The sequence below is a fragment of the Aethalodelphis obliquidens genome, unplaced genomic scaffold (assembly GCF_003676395.1).
Source record: "Aethalodelphis obliquidens isolate GAN/ISIS:26980383/991018 unplaced genomic scaffold, ASM367639v1 scaffold3, whole genome shotgun sequence".
NCBI lineage: Eukaryota > Metazoa > Chordata > Mammalia > Artiodactyla > Delphinidae > Aethalodelphis > Aethalodelphis obliquidens.
In genome coordinates, this window is record NW_020837947.1 from 57,732,477 (window position 1) to 57,753,480 (window position 21,004).

Sequence of the window (21,004 nt, forward strand, 5' to 3'; positions counted from 1 at the left end):
CCAGGATCGGGATCATTTCAACACTTCCCTTCCTCCCTGCTCTTTTTTTTTTTTTTTTTTTTTAAACAATAAGCCAGAACCCATGATAAAATCTATGGGAGTAAAATAATATTTTCATGTGAGACAAATCTTTTTTTTTAAGAGTAACTACTTATTCCCTTAAGAGTTTATATGCTGAGTTCATTCACTTGAATAGTGCAGTCACCATCAAATATGCCGTTGGAATATTTGTTTCTGTTAATCATACAGTGAAGTTTAAATAAAACATTGCTTTTCTCTTTTTAAAATTTACTTTGCTTAGAACTATTTTGGTGGAAAGCTCTCTGCTCAAGGGAAAATGCCTTGGATTGAATATAATCATGAAAAAGTTTCTGGGACAGAATTCATAATTGACTTTCTGGAAGAGAAACTTGGAGTGAATTTAAACAAAAACCTTGGTCCTCATGAAAGAGCCATCTCCAGGGCAGTGACTAAGATGGTGGAGGAGCATTTCTATTGGTGAGTCCCCACGGGCGCCTGGGTGGGTGTCCAGGGCCTGTCCCTATCGTTTGGAGTAAGCTAAGTTGTTTCACTTTTCAGACACTACCCCCCGCCTTTTCCAAAGTGTTCTACATTCTGACTGACTTAGGGGTCAAAGTTACGACTGTTAAGTTTCTAGGTATCTAGAGCAGGGTTGACATTTTCTGTGGAGGCCCAGCTAGTGCATATTTTAGGCTTTTCGAGCCATATGTGTCGGTGGCAACTACTTAACTCTGCAGTTTTAGTGCAAAAGCAGCCGCAGATTGTACACACATGAATAAGTATGACTGTGTTTCAATAATACAACAAAAGCACTGAAATTTGAATTTCATTTAATACGAAATACTATTCTTTTGATTTTTTTTTCCTCAACCATTTACAAATATGAAAACTTCTTAGCCCATGGGCTGTATAGTTGGCTGACCCCTGATCTAAGTCACTGAGGTGAGGGAGATATTTCAGTAGACTGGGCTTTTTACCAGTACAAACTGCTGAATTAAAGTGATAGTACATCAGATACTCAGAAGGAACAGAAGACTAAGGCAGGACAGAAGTCTCAGGTGACATGAATTAAGCAAGCTTTGGCAGAGTATCGTCAGTTTTCCTTGGATGACAAGAGCTTCTCTATGATCCAAAAGTAAAGCATACTACTATTTTCTGAGCAACTTTGCCCTGATTGGCTGACTGCTAGCCTGTACTTTGCTCTGATTGGCTGACTCCTATCCTGTACCTTGCCTTGATTGGCTGACTCCTATCCTGTACCTTGCCTTGATTGGCTGACTCCTAGCCCGTATTCCCTGAGTACGAAGCCTAACACACACTGTGTGGATGAGGTAGGTACCCCTGTGCTGCACCTGGCGTGCTGGCTGTGACATCACCTGAGTTAAGCAGACTTGGTTCTTCTTGCTTTACAAGCTCATTGATATGTGGGTTTCTTCTTTTTATTTCATCCGTCTTCTGGAGTTTTAGCATCTTTCTGTACACTCCAATAGATAAGAGACGTTTTCTCCCTGATTTCTGCACTTTATCTTGTTCCAAAGATTTAATAAAGAATTGCTGATCCCACTTTTTTTGGCATTAATTGTTACTCCTGGGTTATTGCTCATCGAGTAGCTTTTACCTCTTCCACCAAGGGATTCACTCGCTGTGGGGTTGATTGTAGAAGGTTTTTTGCCATCACATTCCTATTTCCTCCATTCAGCTCTCTTTCTAAATGGAAAACTTGTCTCTTGGATTCTGTGACCGTCTGTTTTTCGTTTTCTTTTTCCACTTTCAGTTCTTGCTCACTTTATTCCAGGGCTGACCTGAAGCACCACTTTCTTCCCCTTCTCACTGCAGAGGGTGGGAGGAAGGAGGGAACCAGACAGAGTGGAGTCAGGGGTGCAGATCAGCCTGGGAGTGATCACAGACTCCGTGTGCCCAGAATGAACTCGGGTCTGTTCCTTATAGTACCTGTGGAGAACTGCTGGCCCTCCCCTCTCAAAGAGTGCAGGGGTTGCAGTGTGGACCAAAATGCATGAGTGCAGGTGACATGCTTAGTCTCAGGGAAAAACCTTTGAGGGACAGAGTCGTCTCACCTGATTGCCAGGTTCCAGTCCCCGCTTTGCAGCGATCAGGGGAATGAAGAACCAGCACAGGCACCCAAAAACCCTCGGTGTCTTCCCTTGCTGAGGCCCCCGTCAAAGTGCTATATTGTTTAGTGGATGGGCCCATTAATGTGGAGAGCTAGCACTTTGTCAGCTGCCTGAAAAGCCGGAAGCCTTACATTTAAGTTGGTATTTTTCTACACTCTTTGTTTTCTGTAGTGGTTCATAAAATTTATATTCAAGTTAGAAAGATTTTGATCCAGCTAGATTCCCAAGTACCACCCATCACTGCTTCTTGCTCTGGGTATTAGTGACATTTTATATATGTTTACTCTCTGGTAGAGGTTCATCTCCTGCTTTTCCCTTCCGTTCTCTTCCTAATGAGAGGGTCCCTGCTAACGAGATGGGGTGTGGTGGGGAGGGGTGGGAGAGAGAGGTGGGAGGTGGTACCCTGGTGGGGAAGAATCTTAATTTTACAGACTACAAACCCCCAAGTGCTTGGGAAGTTGCTTAGGTCATTTGTAGATTCTTCTTCTTTTAATTAAAAAAATGCTTTTTTTGGGTTAGCTACTGTTTCTCATTTGTGTCTCAAGGGTTAATTTGAGGAACAGGTAGTGAAGGTGGGAGGTCAGGTCTTGACTGAGATATAAATATCCAGTGAACTTTCAAAAAAAAAAATCCGAATTCCTCCAATTTCTTTTAGTCTCTAGTAGTGGAAGGAAAAACAAACTTTCTCTGTTTCATAAACTTTCCAAACCTTTAGCCAACTTCCTGCTTTAGGGAGATCCCGAACAGGCTTTCCAGAGAGCTCTAAATCCCAGGGGAGAAAAGACACCCCCCCCCCCCAACCCCCGCCTCCCAGCCCCACACTGCCCGTGCAACCCATGGTAAGAAAATGTGTACCTGTGGAAACCGGGGGCCAGCATAGGGAACTGACCACAATATGTAAGAAAATATTACAAGTATGAGCTTTCCATGAGAGCTTGTTAAATTCTGACCATCAGTGTGCTCTAAGGTTGTGTTTGTACTTACAGAAGTGGAAGAAGTGGAATCAATTGTTTGACTCAGTTGATTCAATTATCTGGAGTTTTCAGATATGTTTATTTTGGTCTGAAACTTTAAAAATACTCCACTTCACATATTATTTTCTGAAAAGCAAAGACATTGGAAGGCTGTCATTATATAACATCACATAATTCTGAAGCTCTGAGTTAGGTCTGTTCAAATAAGCACACTCAGCTATAAAGTGGTTTTTCCTGAACTTGAAATCCATACACTTGCATTATACAGCTATTATTGAAGATGAGGGAGATGGGTTTTCATTCCCTTTGTTCCACTGGATGCTCAAGTTAGATCTAATGCAGGGAAGCCGGTGTAAAAGCGAAGTCTGATTACTGGAACGAAATTGAGTTTTGGTAACAGAAGCTATAGCTGCTTCTGTGTGACATACTGCCCCCTTGTGGACACTACTGAGTGTCTTGAGCGCCTTACAACCCCATAGGGACGTGTGCAGGGCACCGTTGTCAAACTATCTATAGCCATAACAGTTTTACCCATAAAAATATAGGGGTTAGAATAGAGGATTCAAATTCATTTTTAGGTTGGCCATAATCTTTAAATTTTGATTTTGGCTTTTGGTGAATGGGAGAGTTGGGATGCTTTAATAAAATGACTTACCCAAGATCTCCTTCTCTAAAAGCCAGGAGACACTCTCTCCCTGATTACAGCTCAATTGATGTGGTCCCTTCTCCTTTCTTTTTTTGTCCCCCTCCACCCTTACTTTTAGATGTAGTGAGGACCCCTGTTTGGAGAGGCTAATCTAATGCCTGTGAAACGTGGTGAAATTACAGAAGCATATCACATGCTCTCGCACCCTTGAGCATTTAGAGTACAAGTGAAAGATGGCAAGGATGTAGCATGACCCAGAAAAAAGGCGTTCTCATGGTTGGGAAGGCCATATGCTAAGACTCATTTGTCAAACAGTAGTTTGCCATGGTTTGCAGTTTCTCACATGTGTACTAATAGTCACTTCTGCTATGGGCCAGGCCTCCTGTTAGGTTATAATGAGGGATATTGTCATTAAAACATCAGAGGTCTGCTTTTCTTTCCTGCCTTCCTAATCTGCTTTAAAAAGGTTTGAGCAGGGTTTACTCTTCTGTTCTAAGATAATCAATATTGAAGAAAGAAAAAACCTCTCTGACCTCATTTTGTAGGAGAGACCAGATACATCAGTTGCGATAACGAAAATGAGTATCAACTTCCTGAGAGAGGCTCTCAGAATGAGAAATTATTTTAATTGCTCCACCTGGTCTAGTTCCCAAATTGGCCTTCCCCGTCCTCTCCAGTTAATAATTCATGATTCCTTGTGCAGTGGGCCTCTTCCCAGTGGAGAGTGAAGAGGCAGATCCCAGAAGAGAATGGTGGCAGCCCCTTCTTCATTCTCCATAGACATCTCTCTTTCCATTTCTCTGTGTAAATATTGTCGGCCCTTAGAAGCACTACTTAGCAGAGGCTGGCTCAGAAGTGAAGGCTTTTCATTCAATCGATAATTCATTCTTTCAGCAAACTTAGTGAATGGATGACTACCCGTAGCTGGCACTGTGCTGGATGGGGGCGGGGAAGCAAGGTGACGAGATGCCGTCCCTGTCCTCAGGTGGCTCACGGGGGAGGCGGGCACCCAGCTTGCATAGTGGCCAGTGCCGGGGGAGCGTTTGAAGAACCGAGGCCAGGCAACCAGCACCTGCCGGAGCGATGAGGGGAAAGCTTCCTGAGGAGATGGTGCCACAGCAGAATCTAGGGCCGATCAGGGTGGCAGGCGAAGGGGCCAGGTGCGAGGGGAAGATGAGACACCCCAAGAAAGGGGTGTCTGGGGGGGCATGTGTAATTCTGTGTGGTGGGTGCACGGGAGGTGATGCAAGTGTTGGGGTCCGGCTGTGGGAGGGGTGGGAGGCTGGCGTGCCAAGCTAAGCAGCTATGGGGAGTTAATGGATGACTCTGAGAGGCAACAAGGTACCATTCAATTTGTGTTTTAGGAGGTTTTTTGTGGCTGCCTCGGGGGAAATGGATTTCTGGAGGGCCTTGAGGGGCTGTCAGGAGACCTGCAAGGAGGCCACTGCCCTCAGGGTTGAGCAGTGGTGCAGCCTGCATTGCAGTGTTAACTGAGTTGGAGAAAAGGGCAAAGCCACAGGGTGACTGGCTCTCAGGAGTGAGGCGTGGGGAGCGGTGAACAGGAACTCCTGGGGTTCTTTCTGGTTTGGGTGAAGAGTAGCAGAACTGGAGGAAAGCAAGAGGGTGAATCCAACTTTGGAAATGTTGGTTTGAGCTCCCGAGGCTCCTTCACACGGATCCGTGGACCTCAGGGCAGAGGTCTCATGGGCAGTCCTCACCCTATGAGTGACGTGTAAGAAGGTGGAAGGAATAAAGAGAAAAATCTTGGCAACATGGAAGAGGTGAGAGGAGAAGCAGTAGAGACGTAAGCTAAGGGAGAATTCTAAGAGGATGATAGTGTTGGCTGCTGCAGAGAGTTCAAGAAAGATAAAGATGGAAAGAAAATGTATTTGAACTTTGCAGTAAGAAGGGATTGTTGACTTGGACGAGAGTGGTTTCGGTGGAGTGGTGGGGATGGAAGACCCACCACGTGGAGAGTTTTCAGGAAGCTTGGGTGTGGGAGGACATGGATTAGTGGTTGTTATGAAATGGAAGCATGCATGAGTGATGTCTTTGACCTGTAGAAGTTGACCTGACATTGTCGTTTATACACACTTTATGGGACTTGACCCTGGAAGAGCCTGCCTGGCCCTCATTTGCTTCTCTTCCCTGATACTGGTCTGTAATTTGGGGCACAGGGAGTAAAAGAGAGGAAAGAAATAGAGAGCAGGGTGGGAAAGAGAAAGGAAGAAGGCCAGACAGTTTCTGAGGTTACTTTTAGCTGCAAAATTCTGAATCAACCCAGTGTTTCTTCTCTGCCCTGCATCTGACCTGCTAACGCAGGTGGAGAACCCTACACCATTGCATCGGGGCCGGGAGGCGTTTCTCGTCCCTGCTCAGCTGTGTGGCCCGGACAGCAGCTGCCTCCTCCCTTCCCGCCTGCTCCTCTAACCTGTTGGTCTTCTCAGACTCTCTTCTCAGTGCTCCGTCCTCGTCTTCTGCCTGCTCCCTCATTTCCTGCTCTCAGAGGAGACCAAGTTCATCAGGCGGGAACCTGGAACCTCTCTGCAGCCCCTCACATCTCCATCTCACAGAGAGCGGTGTCCCTACTTCTCTCCAAGCTGGCCCTTCCAGCCTGGCCTTCTGGTCTTCTCACTTACCCTTGAACTAGGTTTCTCCCAAACCACTCCTTACCCTAGAAACTTTCTTAGGCGACCTCAGCTCCTCTTACAGCCTTGAAACTGCCACCGCCATGCCCCTGCCCATAAATTCTTTCTCTTGAGTCTAAACCTATCTTGTGAATTCGCAACCTTCGGGACATCCTCCCTTGGAGGTTCCATGGAACCTTCAGATGCAACAGGTTAATTCATCTTTGGTCACCTAAATCTGTCCCACCTCGTGTATGCTGGTACTGGTTACCATCCACTCCAACCATCAGCCTGGGAGGTGACTTCCTCTGTGGTTTCTCCACTTCCGGTCCTTTCCTCACCTTGCCACACATCTGATTATGTTTCTCGTCTGCTTAAAACCTTTTGGTGGTTAAATTTTGCTTTCTGAATAAATCTTAGCACCCTTTGCATCAGACCCCTCCTGACCCAATTCTTGCCCACCCTTCTAGCTTCAACTCTTACAAGCTCCCTCAGGCATCCCGGACCCCGCCCGCCCATCCTGAAGTTCTTGCAGTTCATAGAGCAGCCAGGGCTCTTCGTGCACATGCCTCTGCCTCTGCTTCATGCTGGTGAACTTCTGCTCATTCTTCAAGATCAGTTGTGCTTGTGATAAAGCCCGTGCAATTTGTCTACAAAGAATGTAATCTTTTTCACATCAACCTGTCCGTTTAGAGCCACCATATTCCTCATTTTTATGCTTTAGATGCTTCCTGGATGCTATCATTACCTGGTCATACTTAACTTAGGATAATTTAGTTTTATTCTCAGATCACTGACTTCCAAAATAATCAAGGATGGTAGAGGCCTTTTATTGTGAATTTAGATCTAGTACAGTTAGAATCAAAGTGCTGATTATTCCGAAGAAATTTGAAAATTGACACCCTCATGACTGCAGGTATAAAAAGAAGAGGAAATAGAAAAGTGTTTTGTTTGCATGTGTATAAAGAATCTATTAGAATAAATGAAATCTTTTATATATTAATTAATATATAAAATATACACATTAATATTAACATATAAAATATACATATTAATATACACACATAAAATATATACATTAATATTAATTAATATCAACATATAAAATATACATACTAATATTAATTAATATTAATACATACATTAATATTAATTAATATTAATATATAAGATACATATTAATATTAATTACACATTAATTAACATATTAATTAATCACCATTGCAATATACTTTTTCTACATATTAATTAATCTACATATTAATCACCATTGCAATGTACTTTTTCCTCTTTTCAGTCAAAATTTCTTTCCTCCTCAATACTTTATTTTGAGATCCTTAGAAAAAGAGGTACACAAATATTTCTAATAAGATTTGTAAGCATCTTTTAAAAAGCTAATAAAGAAGAGTTGTGGTAGTAGTACAGAGTATGTTGGAATTGGTTGTGGGACTTTTCAGTAAAAATCAGGAAGGCTTCAAAAGATGAGAGAAATCTTTTTTTTTTTTTCTTATTTTCATACTCAGGAAAGAGCACTGAAAAGAATAGAACTATATAAAATGATCAACATTTCAGGGCCTTATTTTCCGCTTTTGTTTCTTTTTCTTGAGGTGGAAAGTAGCTACAGTTGGCTATCAACCCTTGCGTTCTCTCTGTAAAAAATATTTTCATTCCTCTGATGTTTTCCAAGTGACCATTACTGCTGTATCAACCAACAGTGGGAGTAGGGATGACTCCAGTACAGCTTTTATTGCTCACTGTGAGGAAAAGCTAAAACATCTTCTGCCTGTACGCCTACAGCTACGTTTTTCTTAGCCTTCAGTAGGAAAACCTTTTAATTTCTATCTACCAACACTATGAACCATAAAAACATTCCTACGATTGCCCAGGTTCAGAGAACAAACTCAGCAAAGGCCTGGGTATTGCAACCAGCATAGCACGTGAGCAGTGAATAGCTGCTTAGCTGTACACACATACTACGCAGGAGCCCCTGGACGGGTGGGTGTTTGCCATGAGCACCACCCAGATGGGAAGACTGATCCAACCAAGTTCCTTTGGTGTTCATGCGCACTCGAGGGTCCTGGAGAGCAAACCGAAGCAGAGAGCTGCCTTTCTGGAGAATGAATCATTTATGTACTATTTATAATTTATATGGTTATAGTAAACATAGACAGCTATACCTATTCCCTGATCCTGTCAAAAAGGCAAAAAGATTTCTCTTTAAAAAATCCTTTCATATCAGGAAATATAAAATGCATACACAAAGTGTATAAGATAAAAATGTGCAGCTTAATTAATTAACACAGAGCATAAAAAAGAATAATGCCATTTGCAGTAACATGGACGGACCTAGAGATTATCACACCAAGTGAACTACACCAGACAGAGAAAGACAAGTATCATATGATATCGCTTATATGTGAAATCTAAAAAAAATGATACAAATGAACTTATTTACAAAACAGAAATAGACTCACAGACATAGAAGACAAATTTATGATTATCAAAGGGGAGGAGGGATAAATTAGGAGTTTGGGATTAAAATACACACACTACTATATATAAAATAGATAACCAACAAGGACCCACTGTATAGCACAGGGAACTAAATTCAATATCTTGTAATAACCTATAATGGAAGAGAATGTAAAAAAAGAATACATGTATATAAGTATATATATATATATATATGTATAAAACTGAATCACTTTGCTGTACACCTGAAACTAACACAACATTGTAAATCACTGTAAAAATTAAAAAAAAAAAAACCCACAGAGCACAGACCTTTGTAACCATTACTTTGATCAAGAAAGAATGAAGCCAGCACCCCAGTCCTTGCTGCCTCCTTCCCAATGCCCCCCACCCCGCCACGTAGGTACTCACTGTCTTGTCTAAAAGCCTTTTAAAGTGGGTGTCTACTTGTTTTCTGTGGGGCTGGCTGAGAGAAAGCAGAAGCATGGCCTTGGGGGCTGGGGTGTCTGTGGGCAGCTGCAGTTTGGTGGGATGGTAGCATGGCAAGCTATCTGCGTTTGTCACTGTTTCTCCCTCAGGCCCTAAGTCCAGGCATGGACTAGAGTCTGTTGTAATATCTGCTGTGCAGACTGCTCTTTGGAAAAGCTGCAATGATTCAGTCCTCCAGAGTGTGCTAAATTCCCAACCCCTCACTGGAACTTGACTCTGTGGACCTGCTATATATCTAACGCACAGTAGTAACTTGTTTCCACACAATTGCAGGACCTTAGCTTATTGCCAGTGGGTGGACAATCTCAATGAGACCCGGAAGATGCTCTCTCTTAGTGGTGGCGGTCCCTTCAGTAACCTGCTGAGGTGGGTCGTGTGCCACATTACGAAAGGAATCGTGAAACGCGAGATGCACGGCCACGGCATTGGCCGCTTCTCAGAGGAAGAGATTTACATGCTGATGGAGAAGGACATGCGGTCTTTAGCAGGGCTTCTGGGTAACGTACCATGTCTTCTATTCTATATTTTCTATCCTTACTTTTTGCATGATTAGTAAAGCACTGTTAGTTTACTGACTTAAAGTTTTATTTTTGTTCGTTTCTTTGCTTCCACATGTAGGTTGCAGTCACACCATTTAATCAAGTCCCCTAATTTTCAGGAGCACATGTCTCTTTTTTTTTTTTTTTTTTTTTTGTTTTTTGTGGTACGAGGGCCTCTCACTGTTGTGGCCTCTCCCATTGCGGAGCAGAGGCTCCGGACGCGCAGGCTCAGCGGCCATGGCTCACGGGCCCAGCCGCTCTGCGGCATGTGGGATCCTCCTGGACCGGGGCACGAACCCGTGTCCCCTGCATCGGCAGGCGGACTCTCAACCACTGAGCCACCAGGGAAGCCCACTTGTCTCTCTTTTTAATCACTAGAGCATGACTGTTTCTAGTGTGGCGTGGCCTCGTGTAAAGAGAACGTGGAACATGGTGTAGCATTACTAACTAGCTGTAAGTGATGCTGGCATTTCTGAATGTGTCGTGAGCCAAGGGGGATTTTGAGCAAGGAAGCTCTTCTATTTATAAACAGGTCAGGGTAAAAGGCTGTTTATAAACACATCTGCTCAGAAGATGCGACTGGGTACTGTCAACATCAAGCTAAGAGAGATGCTGACCCAGCCCGAGTACACGTGCAACATTTGACATTTTCTCACCTCTTTCATTTCCCTTTGTAATCCGAGTCCTCCTCTTATTAGCATGTTTTAACTCTTCTGATTTTGTATTTACTGCACCCAGTGGGTTTAGCTGTGTTGGGAAGCCTCTCAGAGAGAAGCACAGAGCGGCCTCTGTTCGTGGGTGGGTGAGGGTGCTTAGCCGAGTGACACTCCCTTGCTCACCTGGTCGGCTGGAGGTGGCTGGGCTGATGTGACTTTGTACTGGACAGAGTTTGCGTCTCAGCTCTGACAGATCACAAGCAGATCATTCGAATTCAGGAGCTTCAGTGTGTGGAATGACGGCCTCTCCTGGGAACAACTAACATGTACGGAGCCAAGGTCATAGGACCTAGTCTTTCGGGGCTGCTGGTTTTGTCTGGGGACAGTGGGTTTTCACTGACCCCCTCTCAGTACCCTCATTATCCATTCTGGAGCACACTGGGTACTTCACCTCCTCCAGGAAGTGGGGTTTGGATTTGTTCTGTTGAAACCTACCTGGTGCCGAGGAACGGGGGGCTGTGCTGGGTGTAACGACCCCTGTGCAGGGTGGCCCACTCTCACGGGCTTCTTCATGCTCTTCGCTCCACTTACTGGACCTGGAGTCCTCCCCTGAACATGGCCTGCAGGGGGAGAGCCCAACAGGGCATCCAGCTCTTGGCCAGCCTTGTCATGTTGGGGGTTTGACGCCGCTGGGCTCCTGCTCAAAATAGACACTCAGGAGTCCTGCCTGGCTTGGAGGTTGATGCTGTCTGGACCTCCTGGTGCTTTGCCTCCCTGGGCCCAAGTGAGCCTGCCTGATGTAGGTATGAATGGAATTTGCCTCGAGTTTACCTCGTTCCTTTGGAAACTTAGTATCAGACTCTCAGCCTCACACAGAGCAGGTGCACAGAGGGCCATTTCCTCCTAGCAGCAGCTCTGTCTGCTCCTGGCTTCCTTCCCAACTCACGCTGCTGGGAGTCCCAGAAAGCCAGGAGTGGAGACCCTGAAGTGATGACAGCTCATCTCTAACAACAGTGTTCGTTCCTTAACTAGAGTGGGGTGATCGTCTCCCTTCTATAGAGCATTTTTGGTTGGGAGAACCTGGGGGCAGGGTGATAGCAATAATAACGATAACGCCAGTGTCCCTCTGGTATTTAAAGACTCGGAAGAATGCTTCCACCCCAGTGATGGTGAGATGGGAGACAAGTGAATCACTGATGGCTAGGCTGTCAGTGGCAAGTATTCACAACAGCATCCCAAGTCCAGGTGATTTTCTAGGATGAGAAACTGAGTGGGTTACTTGCAAAGCTGGATTTTACTAGAGTTATATTCTGTACGGGGGCCCAGGGAGCAGTCTAGCTTTGAACTCTATCAGAGGAGAAGCACTTTTTCTGCATTTGGGGAGGGAGAGGCTCTGGGGCTGAACATCATAGTTTTTCTTACTAAATGAGGCAGAAAGCAGCGATTTCTCCCTTCACCCAGGGTTATAGCTTACTTTTTTTTTTTTTTTTTTTTGCGGTACGCGGGCCTCTCATTGCTGTGGCCTCTCCCGTTGTGGAGCACAGGCTCCAGACGCGCAGGCTCAGCGGCCATGGCTCAGCTGCTCCACGGCATGTGGGATCTTCCCGGACCGGGGCAAGAACCCGTGTCCCCTGCATCGGCAGGCGGACTCTCAACCACTGCGCCACCAGGGAAGCCCTGTATAGCTTACTTTTAATGTCCAGCTGCCTAAGAGACTCAAAATGCAAAATGACTTTGTATTGAATTATTTCAAGATTTGGGGAAATTGTCCAGGGATGTATTTGACTCATTAGGATAAATTAGTTATTGCTGTTTCAGTTCAACTGACTTCAGTGATTTGACACCTTCTATGTGCCAGGAGCTGGGAGATTGATTACAAAGATGAGTTAGAGCTTGTTCCCACTCTCAAGTGCCTATAGTCGAGTGGGAGGGATGAACCTATAAGCCAGGAGCAGGCAAATTACAGCCCATAGCTGGTGACCTATTGTTGTTGTTGTTTTGTTTTTTTAAATGGCCTGTGAGCTAAGAATCATTTTTACATTATTACAATGTAAGGAAAAAATCCAACAGAGATCAAATGTGGCCTGGGTAGTATCTACAGTTTTTACGATCTGACCCTCCATTGAAGAAGTGGTTACCACGCACAAGTGCACGAGTCGGGCTGCGGTAGGGCCTGTGATAGAGGTCTGTGCTCCCAGGGGCAAAGAGGCAGGAGGACCGTGCAGGGCTCTAGGAGAGGTGGCAGCAACTGTGTTGGCTCAAGAAAGTAAACAGTTGTCCCCATGCAGAAAATAAGGAAGGGTCTCCCAGGCAAATCACGAGAAAAGGAGTCCTGGGTGAGGGGCATTTTGGGATCATGGTTGAAATGAAGATCAAAAGGTAGTTGGGGCCATATTATAAAGGGTAATAATTATCATGCTCAGAGATGTATACTTTATCATACAGGAAACACGGAGGTGGGAGAGCCTGACAGCATAGCTGGACAACATGAAAAAATGATATCTTCATGTCGGAAAGGAGGAGTCAGAATTATTATTTACTGAAATTAAGAGATTAAGTAGCTAAAATAATGGAGAATCAACTAAAGTTATAACAGCTAATGGGAGTGTCCAGTAAGTCTGCAAAGGTTACAAGCATGCAGACATCTATAGTTTTCTTGAGTATGCCAAATAAGCAATTAGAAAATATAATTAAAAAAATCCATTCACAATGGCAATAAAAATTTCAAATATTAGAAATAGAATTTGTCAGAAATATTTAGTATCTAGAGAAATAAAAATAAACAATCCTAATAAGAGAGAGAAGGATTTTTAGAAAATGGAGGGTGTACCTTGATTGATTGATTGATTGACTCATTCGAGAGTGATGACCCGAGAGCCAGAGGCAAACCCCAGCTTCCTCACTAACTAGCTCTGAGACCCTGGGCACATTTCTTAACTTCTCTAGGCCTCAGTTTCCTTATGTTTGAAATGGGGACAATCACCACGAGAAGAAAAGTAATACATGTAAAGTGCTCAGAACGGTGCGTGGCATGTTGGAAGCAATTAAACAGCAAGCAAGTTAAAGTACAAGGAGAAGAGGAAATTCAGGAAGGAGAGGTTCAAGGTGCTGTGAGAGCTGATAAGGGGGTCGCCTAGTGGTCAGTGCCAGTCCCTGTTTAGTTCTGCGTAGTCCCCTGACCCCTCTTTTACTTTTTAAAATAAATTTATTTATTTATTTATTTATGGCTGAGTTGGGTCTTTGTTGCTGCGTGTGGGCTTTCTCTAGTTGTGGTGAGCGTGGGCTACTCTTCCTTGCGGTGTGCAGGCTTCTCATTGTGGTGGCTTCTCTTGATTCGGAGCACGGGCTCTAGGTGCATGGGCTTCAGTAGTTGTAGCATGTGGGCTCAGTAGTTGTGGCTCACGGGCTCTAGAGCGCAGGCTCAGTAGTTGTGGCCCATGGGCTTAGTTGCTCCGCAGCATGTGGGATCTTCCTGGACCAGGGCTTGAACCCGTGTCCCTTGCATTGGCAGGCAGATTCTTAACCACTGCGCCACCAGGGAAGCCCGACCCCTCTGTTTAAAGCAGAGATACCCTCCACGTAGTAGGTGCTTGATTGTCACCTCAGGCAAGAAGGGCACACGTTGTCTATTTCCATCCTCCGCCCCAAAGGGTAAGAGTCTGAAGAGAATGAAAGATGTAAAAATTAAAAACAAATGTTAGGTTTTGGGAAGCAGTGTGGGTGGAGGCAGACAGCCTTGTGGCCGCACAGGAGGGAGTTCTGGAGTCAGATCCCTGGGCTCAGACCTTGGGCTCCACCACTTGCCAGCTGTGCAACTTCACATGAATAACTTGTTTTTTTCACCTGTAAAATGGGGGTCGGAAGCTAGAGAGTGTGAGGACTAAAGGTGCTAATTTATGCAATATACCTACTACAGTGTCTGGCACATAATAAATGCCAAATAAGTATTAGCTATGACCATTATCACTTTTACAGATTTTGTATGTAATACAAGTTCACTAGGAACATTGTTTTCTGGGGAAAAAAATGTTTGTGAAGAAAATCTTTTTTCTGATTTTTAAATTTATTAGTTAATTATAGAAATTTGAGGGACTTCCCTGGTGGTGCAGTGGTTAAGAATCTGCCTGCCAGTGCAGGGGACACAGGTTCAAGCCCTGGTCCAGGAAGATCCCACATGCCGCAGAGCAACGAAGTCCGTGTGCCACAACTACTGAGCCTGCACTCTAGAGCCCACGAGCCACAACTACTGAAGCCCACGTGATACAACTACTGAAGCCCGCATGCCTAGAACCTGTGCTCCACAAGAGAAGCCACCGCAGTGAGAAGCCCGCACACCGCAATGAAGAGGAGCTCATGTTCACGGCAACTAGAGAAAGCCCGCGCGTAGCAATGAAGACCCAACGCAGCCAAAAATAAATAAATAAATAAATAAATAATAAATTTTTAACAAAAAAGTTTTTAAAAATATCAGAAAAGTATTTAAAAAAAAGAAATTTGGTAAGGTTCAGAAAAGCATAGAGAAGGAAGATTAAGTCCTTAATCTTATAATGTACTGCTAACCACAGTTACCATTTTGGTGTGTATCTTTCCAATATTTTTATGCATAATTTTGAATCTTATATATGATTACCTGTATTATATATGTGTGTGTATTTGTGTACACACACATATATAATCTTCCAACCTGTCTTTTCCCTGTTTAATATATTGCACATATTTTCCTCTATTATTAAGTATTCTATACCATGCAATTCCGTGTGACTGGTATCACATTTGATGCCATAAAAGCTGACTAAGATTCATCAGTAAAACTCTGTTTTGCACTCTGCCTCACTCATATTTCTGTCCTGTTATTAATCCTGAGTCTACAGGTATGCACATGAAGTGGAAGGAAAATAAGACAGCATGAACATAAGAAATACGTAGCTGTATCCCTCATTAGCATAGAGATCCCCAGCTGTGGCCATTAGAGGTGAGATTAAAGTAAGAATAGAGGATGGAATCTGGTATAAAGAAACAGCACCCCTTTGGCTGATGAGGAAACCGAGGCACAGGAAGGTTGAGTGACTTGTCCACAGCTGCGCCAGTCGTAGAAAGTGGAGGCAGGAATCAAATCCAGGCTGTCTGACTCTAGTCCCCTGCTATTTCCTGGCCCAACAGCTGCCCTGCAGTTCCTTGGGAGCTGAGACTTAAAGTGGAGTGTGTGTTATGTTATGTCAGGATGACTCCTTTAGAGCATTGTCTGAAGTTGCCAGAACTTTAACTGGCAAGTTAAAATGTCATCTCCAAGGTACAAGCTGTTTTATGATGCTGATCTTGGAGGCTGGGAGCAGCACAAACTATGGAGTCTCATCATTGATGTCTATTTCCTGGGCTTTGTGAGTTGAAGTCACCCCCATCCTGAGGAGGCTGGCTCCCAACAGAGATGTGTTAAAACTCCAGGCTGAAGTGTACAAGTACTTGAGGAGAAAAGGTCTCTTTTTTAGGAGCTGTTATTGAAAGAGTCAAGTAATAAGGTGGAATTTGTAAATGAAAGTGAGAAAAACAAGCTGATTCCCAGCCAATTATACTTGATTAATATAAAGTGAAATGCACTTTCCCCTCCTGGTCTGAAGCCTTTTGTTGAGTCATGAAAATGGCTTGGGGAGTCTTTACTTTTCAGAGTCTTTGTTGCCATTGGGTTGGCACATGTCAAAGAGCCAAATCTGGGCTTCCCTGGTGGCGCAGTGGTTGAGAGTCCGCCTGTTGATGCAGGGGGCGTGGGTTCGTGCCCCTGTCCGGGAGGATCCCGCGTGCTGCGGAGCAGCTGGGCCCGTGAGCCATGGCCGCTGGACCTGCGCGTCCGGAGCCTGTGCTCCGTGGAGGGAGAGGCCACAGCGGTGAGAGGCTGCGTACTGCAAAAAAAAAAAAAAAAAAAAAAGAGCCAAATCTATTGGTTATTTTAATAAACACCAATGTGTGATCTTGGCTATCTATTAAAGAGGAAAGGGATGCAAAGTAGTGCTTCCTTTCAAAGGCAGCAAAGTGAGTCACTTGCCACATGTGCTTCATGTCACCCTTTTCAGTGTGTATAGTTACAATGTGGTATAATTTTTCAGAATGATTGTATTTTGCTATTGAACTGAAAAATAAAATCATTTAAAATTTATTTATTTGTTTATTTTTCAGGTTGTAAATAATTTCATTTTTTAAATGCATAGATATTCAACTGATCACTTAGTTCTTTAGTTAAATAATATATAGAAGATTAAAACTGGCTTTGTGATTAGTAATAGAAAATCTCTAGCCCATTTTTACTCAGAAATGCCTTTGGGGTTCCATCCCTCCAGACTGAAAAACCTTGCTATGGAGCAGAAGTGGTGATGTGGTATATTAACTTTGTATCCTGCAACTTTACCGAATTCACTGGTGAACTCTAGTAGTTTTCTGGTGGCATCTTTAGGATTTTCCATGTATAATATCATGTCATCTGCAGACAGTGACAGTTTTACTTCTTCCTTTCCAATTTGGATTTCTTTTATTTCTTTTTCTTCTCTGATTGCTGTGGCTAGGACTTCCAATGCTTTGTTGAATAAAAGTGGTAAGAGTGGTTATCCTTGCCTTGTTCCTGATCTTAGGGGAAATGCTTTCAGCTTTTCACTGTTGAGTATGATGTTAGCAGTGGGTTTGTCACATATGGACTTTATTATAAGAGAGCTGGTTTCAGAGAGCTGGGACTCCAGAGCAGGAAGCCGGGCTCGATAAGAAATAGATTAGGGGTCTTGTAGCTGCAGCACGGGAGCTGCTATCTTTGGGGAGTGTGGCTTAGTTTGTTGCCAAACTTTTTCTGCATTAAAAAAAAAAATTTATCTATTTACTTTTGGCTGTGTTGGGTCTTCGTTGCTGCACGCGGGCTTTCTCTAGTTGCAGCGAGCGGGGGCTACTCTTCATTGCAGTGCACGGGCTTCTCATTGCGGTGGCTTCTCTTGTTGTGGAGCATGGGCTCTAGGCACGCAGGCTTCAGTAGTTGTGGCATGCGGGCTCAGTAGTTGTGGCTCGCGGGCTTATTAGTTGCTCCACGGTATGTAGGATCTTCTGGGACCAGGGCTTGAACCCGTGTCCCCTGCATTGGCAGGGATTCTTAACCGCTGTGCCACCAGGGAAGTCATTTTTCTGCAGTTTTATGCTCCATGTCTTGTGGTTCTCAAGCTTCTCCTAGTCACAACGTAAGATTGCAGTATGATGCTTTTGGAAAGCAACTTTTGTCAGGTGGACCAGAACTAAGGGTTATTAAGGAAAGTTGAGGTGGCAGCTCCTTGTGTGTGGGCATTGGGAGTGGGTTGAGGCTGGATCTGAATTTCTTCTCTTGTCTCTAACTCACCCTCGGGCTCAGGCTGGGGAAACAGGCCGCAGGATGGGGGTGTCGGTGGTATTGATAGTTCAGACTATTACAAAGGGGTCTTAAAGAAGCTGTCCATTTACCTGATTGTGACGAAGCAGCACAGAGGACTGAACTTTAACGTTTGTTTGCTTTTGACTGGACTTTTATAGACCCTGCATGGTGACATAGCACTTATGTCATGGGAAAAGCAAATGAATAATTGGCAGCTAGAGTTGATTTGGGAGACAATCATATGGGGGAGAATAATAAAGGTACAGTTTCAGTTATGAGGCTCAGCTGGGCACTGTTGGTGGGCAATAAATAACTGCTGGATGAATGAAGGAAAGCATGAATGAATGTCAGGACACGTTTAGCAGGTAGCCAATGTGGCAGTCCAGGATCTGTGGATCTGAGAGTACTTTCTGAGTAAAAAATTGAAATTTGTGAATGCTTTTAAGAGCATTCATTGTTTGAGCCCAGAAATAGTGCTGGGCTCTCGAGGTGGAAACTGCAATTTCCTATCAAAGAATGCTCTTTTCAGCCATGGCCAGAGACCTTAGGAGGGAGAGTATACTTGTAATAATTAGAATGCAGACTGAAAGGTAATGCCTTTGACTTAGGACTGTATGAGTCTGACTGTATGGGCACACATGCCTTCAGCTCTTTGAGAGGGGCTGTGAGCAAGTTGGGGACAGCCCTGGCTACTAGAACTGCCACCTGAGGGAGATCTTGTAATATTTATAATAGCAACACTCGTGAGAAGTGGCACCCTGGAGAAGTACCAGGTGCAATGAGGGCATTTTTTTGCAGGGGAAACTGACATGGTCAAGACTACTTTGAGGGGATGACATTTAAGCTGGGCTCTGAAGATAAACGGGGGTTAGGCAGGCATGTGTGTGGGGAAGAGGAATTGGATGCGGCAAGGAGGAGATGAGCATGGAACGTGGAAGGAACTTCGCCCGTGAAGGCTCTGAGTGGAAGAGCAGCTGGGAGCCTTCAAGGAATGAAAAGATGGCCAGTGTATCTGGAAACTGTGTGAGAGCAGAGGTGTGGCATGAGGTGGAGGTAGGCAGGGGCTAGATCCTACAGGCCTTCCACGTCACGTAAAGAACGCAGGCTTTGTTCGAAGAGCAGTGAAAGCCATAGGAGGTTGAAAGTAGGGAAGAGGCGGGACCTTATTTATGTGTAACCCGCTGGAGGGGCCGAGGTTGGGTTCGGGGCCCAGTGAGGATGCTGGTGCAGTCCAGGAAAGGTAAGATGGCGTTTGGACTACGACCATGGCCATAGAGTTGGGCATAAAATTTAGTGATTTTAAATGTGTGTGTGGAGGTGGGAGGTGGTGATGGAGAGGGCAGGGGTGAGGAATAACCAAGTTCTCAACACGAAAGTTGAGTAATAAGCAAAGTAGCCATTCCCAGAGCTGGGGATCACTGGAGAGAAGGGGGCAATCACGAATTTCAGTTGTGGATATGCCGAGTTTGAGATCCTGGGAGACAGGTGCATGAGTGGAGAGGAAGTATATGAAAATGGCAGCCTTTTGAATCGGTGGAGAAAAGATAAATTAATTCAGTGAAATGGTGTTGGGACAGCTGGCTAACCATCTGGAACAACATAAGTACAATCCAGACTTTGTCATATACCTGAATAAATTCCAAATGGATTAAGCACTTCAGTGTAAAAAATAAAACTGTAAAGATGCCAGGATAAAATACGGGAAACATTTATATAATGTTAACTTGGGAATATTTTTCTAATAATGTCACCAAAGGGAGAAACTATAAAAAGAAAGGTTGGATTGGTGGATTACGTGAGAAAAAGAAAGCAAACATCACCATAAATAAAGTTAAAATTGAAATGGTAAGTTGGAAAATGTTTGTGACATGTGACAAAGCAATATTACTGAACTTGTGAAGAACTTCTGCAAGTCAGTAAGAAAAGTGAGTGCCTGAAAGGGAAAATTGGGCAAAAGACATAAAAAGGTAATTTGCAAAAATAATACAAATAATAAACACATGAAAAGTGTTCAATTTCTTTAGTAATCAAAGCAGTGCAAGTTAAAAAACCAGGCACCACTCTGTCAATCAAACTGGCAAAGTTTTTTTGTTTTTTTTTTTTAATAGTGTGAAGTAGCTGCAGGGGTGTGGAAGAGGCACTAACCTCTGTTGGTAGGAATAAAAACGAATACTTCGGGCTTCCCTGGTGGCACAGTGGTTGAGAGTCCGCCTGCTGATGCAGGGGACACGGGTTCGTGCCCCGGTCCGGGAAGATCCCACATGCCGCAGAGCGGCTAGGCCCGTGAGCCATGGCCGCTGAGCCTGCGCGTCCGGAGCCTGTGCTCCGCAATGGGAGAGGCCACAACAGTGAGAGGCCCGCGTACCGCAAAAAAAACAAAAAACAAAAAACTAATACTTTCTGAAGTTGAGTTTCACAGTTTCGAAAGTCATAAAATTGTACATATTTATCAATACAGCCGGCTGTCTTTATCCACCTGGGTTCCGCATCTGCAATTCAACCAAGCGTGGCTCCTGTACTATGTTTAGGATCCGAGATTGGCTGAATCTGTAGATGCGGAACCTGCGGATATGGAGCGTCGAACAATGGACTTGAGCATCCGCGGATTTTGATATCTGCCGGAGTCCTGGAACCGATACCCCGAGGTACGACTATTTACTAAATAATTAAGCCTGTTGGGGTTTTTCCTAAGAAAAATATTACAAAGATTTTTATCTATAAAGAAGATTATAATACTGAAACATTGAAATCTTATGGTTATTAATAGTATGGATTTTTTTTTTTTTTTTTTTTTTTTTGTCCAGAGTGCTCGGTTTTTGTTTGAGATGGTAACAGGAAACTTAAGTTACTAGGCACTCACAACTCTCTCTTTCCCCACCCTCCTCTGCCCCCCTTATATTGTCAACTTTCCCTTCTTTTAGGGCAGCTCAAGGTTTAACCATGGCAGAGCACATAAAAATTGGTATATCCTTAGGTGCCCACTTATGGATCGTTTGTGAGTAATTTGCATTTTTCTCTAGAAAGAGTGATGCATTTCATCAGTTCTCTTTGGTCACAGGCATACCCAAAGAAATTA

General features: G+C 44.1%; 1 protein-coding gene across 4 annotated transcripts in view; it reads left to right on the forward strand.

The window, feature by feature from the left end:
- Nucleotides 1–21,004, forward strand: part of FAXC (failed axon connections homolog, metaxin like GST domain containing) — an 86,948-nt gene that overhangs the window by 27,242 nt on the left and 38,702 nt on the right. For all 4 annotated transcript variants that reach the window (XR_003429390.1, XM_027090079.1, XM_027090069.1 and 1 more), the window contains 2 exons: nt 302–498; nt 9,635–9,858. Coding sequence is in view for 3 of the 4 variants with exons in the window: in XM_027090079.1 (XP_026945880.1) it covers nt 302–498; nt 9,635–9,858 (421 nt within the window). In the remaining variant the exon portion in view is untranslated. The remainder of the gene's footprint in view (nt 1–301; nt 499–9,634; nt 9,859–21,004) is intronic.